The 3,001-nt window shown below is 45.6% G+C and overlaps 1 protein-coding gene across 2 annotated transcripts; it reads right to left on the bottom strand.

The window, feature by feature from the left end:
* LOC144711783 (uncharacterized) lies at positions 1-2,790 on the bottom strand. 2 transcript variants are annotated; one of them, XR_013583665.1, is made up of 4 exons: positions 1,147-2,789; positions 973-1,063; positions 416-711; positions 1-218 (listed from the first exon to the last, which is right to left on the bottom strand). XR_013583665.1 is itself a non-coding variant. In XM_078585833.1 (4 exons), the coding sequence occupies exons 1-3, from the start codon at positions 2,731-2,733 to the stop codon at positions 527-529; spliced, it is 1,863 nt and encodes a 620-aa protein (XP_078441959.1). In that variant the 5' UTR covers positions 2,734-2,790; the 3' UTR covers positions 1-218; positions 499-526. The 2 variants fall into 2 exon arrangements, 1 of the variants encoding a protein (XP_078441959.1); XM_078585833.1 differs by having other exon boundaries at positions 499-711; positions 1,147-2,790.
* Positions 2,791-3,001: the final 211 nt, after the last annotated feature.

The raw sequence follows: 3,001 nt of genomic DNA, 5'->3' as shown, positions 1-3,001 counted from the left end.
TGCAATGGGGGGAAAAATTCCAAATTTGTTATGCCTCAATTTATCTCGAATTATTTTTAAATATTATACATAATACTTATTTTTAGTATAATGGGACTGATCCCAGGTGGTCCCAGGCCTGGGATACTCCCTCGGCAGCGTCATCCGGGGTCACTGTCTTACATCCGTGACTCTCTGAGCAGGGGACGAAGCTTCCCATCCGGGACATCGCAACCTATCTGTGAAGTGCAAAAAATTCATTTACATAAATATCCAATCAAATTACCAAATGAATATCAATGTCATTCATCCAAACTTATGACGCAAAAATCAACTGAAACTGTCTGCCCATGAAACCGTCTGGCTATAGAGTATAGACACAAATGAACATAGTAAGGGGGGGTTTTGCAAAAAACCCAAAGCGTGAATAACTAACCCGTAATTGTCTTCTTATTCCTCTTTATCCTCATACATCTTGTTCTTCCTTTTTGAGAGAAAAATCTGTGGAGAGATCATTACCAATCTCTGGTGCCTGGAATTGCCATCGCTACCGAAGACGAAGCTCTGAGACACAGGAACGGAGAACCTCCCGTACTTGCAAGTTGTCCGCGTCTGCTCTGAGCACATCTTCAAACAGAGTCTTTGCCTGTTGTAGAAGCTTTGCCTTCTCGCTGCTGCCTCGGGGCCGTAACTGTGATCGCCGCCGCAACGCCAAACCCCACCTAAACAGAGCTGCGAAAAAACCATGTCACCAAGATCATCAACCAATAAGTTTTGCCCGTATGTGTCAGATTCATGTTAGATATGGAGCCTGATTCAACACGACTTTGTAAAAGGACATTGGATTTTTTTTTCAACTCTCTAGTGTCTGTTCTCTAGACTTTGTCTACATCACTCTTCCATTCTGAACAATTCAAGCCTCTAATCCAGTGAAGAAGCAGGGATTATAACTAGACTCAGAAATTTTCTAGTGACTCGAAGGGGGAATCGTACCATCAGTAGCACAATCACTGGCTCTGGACAAAACTGCATCAAATTTCTCAATCGCTGCGAGGTAGATTTTGTCAGCATCAATAGCTGCATCCTGGAACAGATGAAATAACAGAAAATAATCACATTTCCAATTTGAGGAAGATCAAGGACTAATCTTGCAGCAAGAATAACTACCAATCCGGTGTCGGCAATGAGTTCAGCTCGGAAAGACAAGGCAAGTCCCCAATTGTAGAGAGCTCTTGCATCAGTGTCATCAATGGATAAGACTAGTTTGTAGTTTCTCCCTGCCTCAATGAGAAGTTCTTCACATTCATCACACACATCCACAAGCGAGGACACCATTTTTTCCTTTTTGAGAAAGCTTTGTTCTTGCTTGTTTCTTGACAGCAAGGTCCTGAGATCACGACTGATCTTCAGCTTAAGCTCACCATGAAGAAGACAAGCATTCCCAAGGTGGCCGAGTGCGAGCGAGCTCCTCGGATCCATGGCCACAGCAGCTGACAGTAATCTAGCAGATTTGTACAGCAAAATTTCTGCAGTTTGCTCGTCGCCTCGTCCCTTCAAACACTCTCCAGCTTCTCTCAGAATAGTTGATCCACGCTTCACAATTCGATTGAATTCTTCTTCAGATAATGATGATGATGATGATGATGATGATGACGACGACAATGATGATGAGCTACGCTCGTTTACAACTGTTTGATGGTGGCCATTAAGAACACGGAGATCATCATCATGAACCCTGCTTCCATATCTTGATTCTGATGACGGTGATGATAGAGAGCTTCGATCATTTACAACTTTTTGATCTGGGTCAATTCTAGCGTATGATCCATTGTGCTGGAGAATTACCTTGTGGTAGCTTCCATTGCCATTAAGAACACGGAGATCATCATCACGATCGGAGTTAGCATCTCTTGATTCTGATGATGATGATGAGCTTCTACAATTTAGCACCATCTGATCTGTTCCTTGGTCGACTCTGGCATAGCTTCCAAGGCCGTTAAGAACACGAAGATCATCGACTACCAAAAGATCATCATGATCGTCGCTACCATATGCTGAAGATAACTTTCCAGATGAATCACCCTTATCTTCTTCTTCCACTTTGCCTTTGTTGCCAATCGTCTGGCTTCCACCAGCTTTGATCTCCTGATTCGATCTAGGAGGCGCCACTGAAACATCTTTGAAGGTTGCAACGAGGAATTTCAGCAGATCAGCGGGTAAAATAGCGACCTCCTTCTTCCTCTTGTTCGACTTCGAACTGGGTTTCGCAGAATCACGAATTGTTTCAGTTTCGCTCGTTTTCGGACGATTCGAAGCGAGAAATCCCTGAAATCGAGTCTTCAACTCGGACAGATTCGACGCAGCCAGCAGGCCGCAAACGAAACCCACACCAGCGAGAGCAAGAGCAGCCAGATTCGAAAACCTAACCCTAGAAACTGCAACAGCAGATGCGAAGCCGATGAGGAAGAAGAAGGCGTACTTTCGGTCCGTAATTCCAATGGCGACGATGGCGTCACGGATTGTCTTGATCTCGATCATTCCGGGATCAATTTCGACGTCGGGATCGTCCCAGCCGCCATAGCTGGGGGAGATCGAGCAGTGAGCGATCGAGAAGCGAGATGTAACAGTGACGAAGAACTTCCGAGTAATCGGCGCTGGGGATCTTCGGCTGGGATGCAGCGATCGGAGGCCGGAGAAGGGAGCGACGGCGGGCAGGAAGAGAGATCGCAACAGAGGAAGGGAAACTCCCTCCATGGAAGAAGCTCCCTCCCCTCCAGTGACAGAGAGAAGTAGATGGATATATCGATAGAGAGAAAGATAGAGAGAGAAAGAGAGAACAGACAGACAGAGTGAGAAAGAGACTAAGAGAGGGAGGAAGAGAGAGAGAGAGAGAGAACAGATACATAGAGTGAGAAAGAGACTAAGGGAGGGAGGAAGAGAGAGAGAGAGAGAGAGAGAGAGAGAGAACAGATACATAGAGTGAGAAAGAGACTAAGGGAGGGAGGGGGAGAGAGAGAGAACA

The sequence above is a fragment of the Wolffia australiana genome, chromosome 14, assembly GCF_029677425.1.
Source record: "Wolffia australiana isolate 7733 chromosome 14, ASM2967742v1".
Lineage (NCBI taxonomy): Eukaryota > Viridiplantae > Streptophyta > Magnoliopsida > Alismatales > Araceae > Wolffia > Wolffia australiana.
The sequence above is the reverse complement of the archived record's forward strand: the minus strand, read 5'-3'. Positions and strand labels throughout refer to the sequence as shown.

Excerpts from the sequence above, each read along its gene's own strand:
- LOC144711783 (XM_078585833.1), bottom strand. The coding sequence starts at position 2,733 with ATGGAGGGAGTTTCCCTTCCTCTGTTGCGATCTCTCTTCCTGCCCGCC. Across the intron at positions 1,064-1,146 it reads TCATTGCCGACACCGGATTG|GATGCAGCTATTGATGCTGA; the intron begins GTAGTTATTCTT and ends CATCTGTTCCAG. Across the intron at positions 712-972 it reads CAGTGATTGTGCTACTGATG|CTCTGTTTAGGTGGGGTTTG; the intron begins GTACGATTCCCC and ends GTTTTTTCGCAG.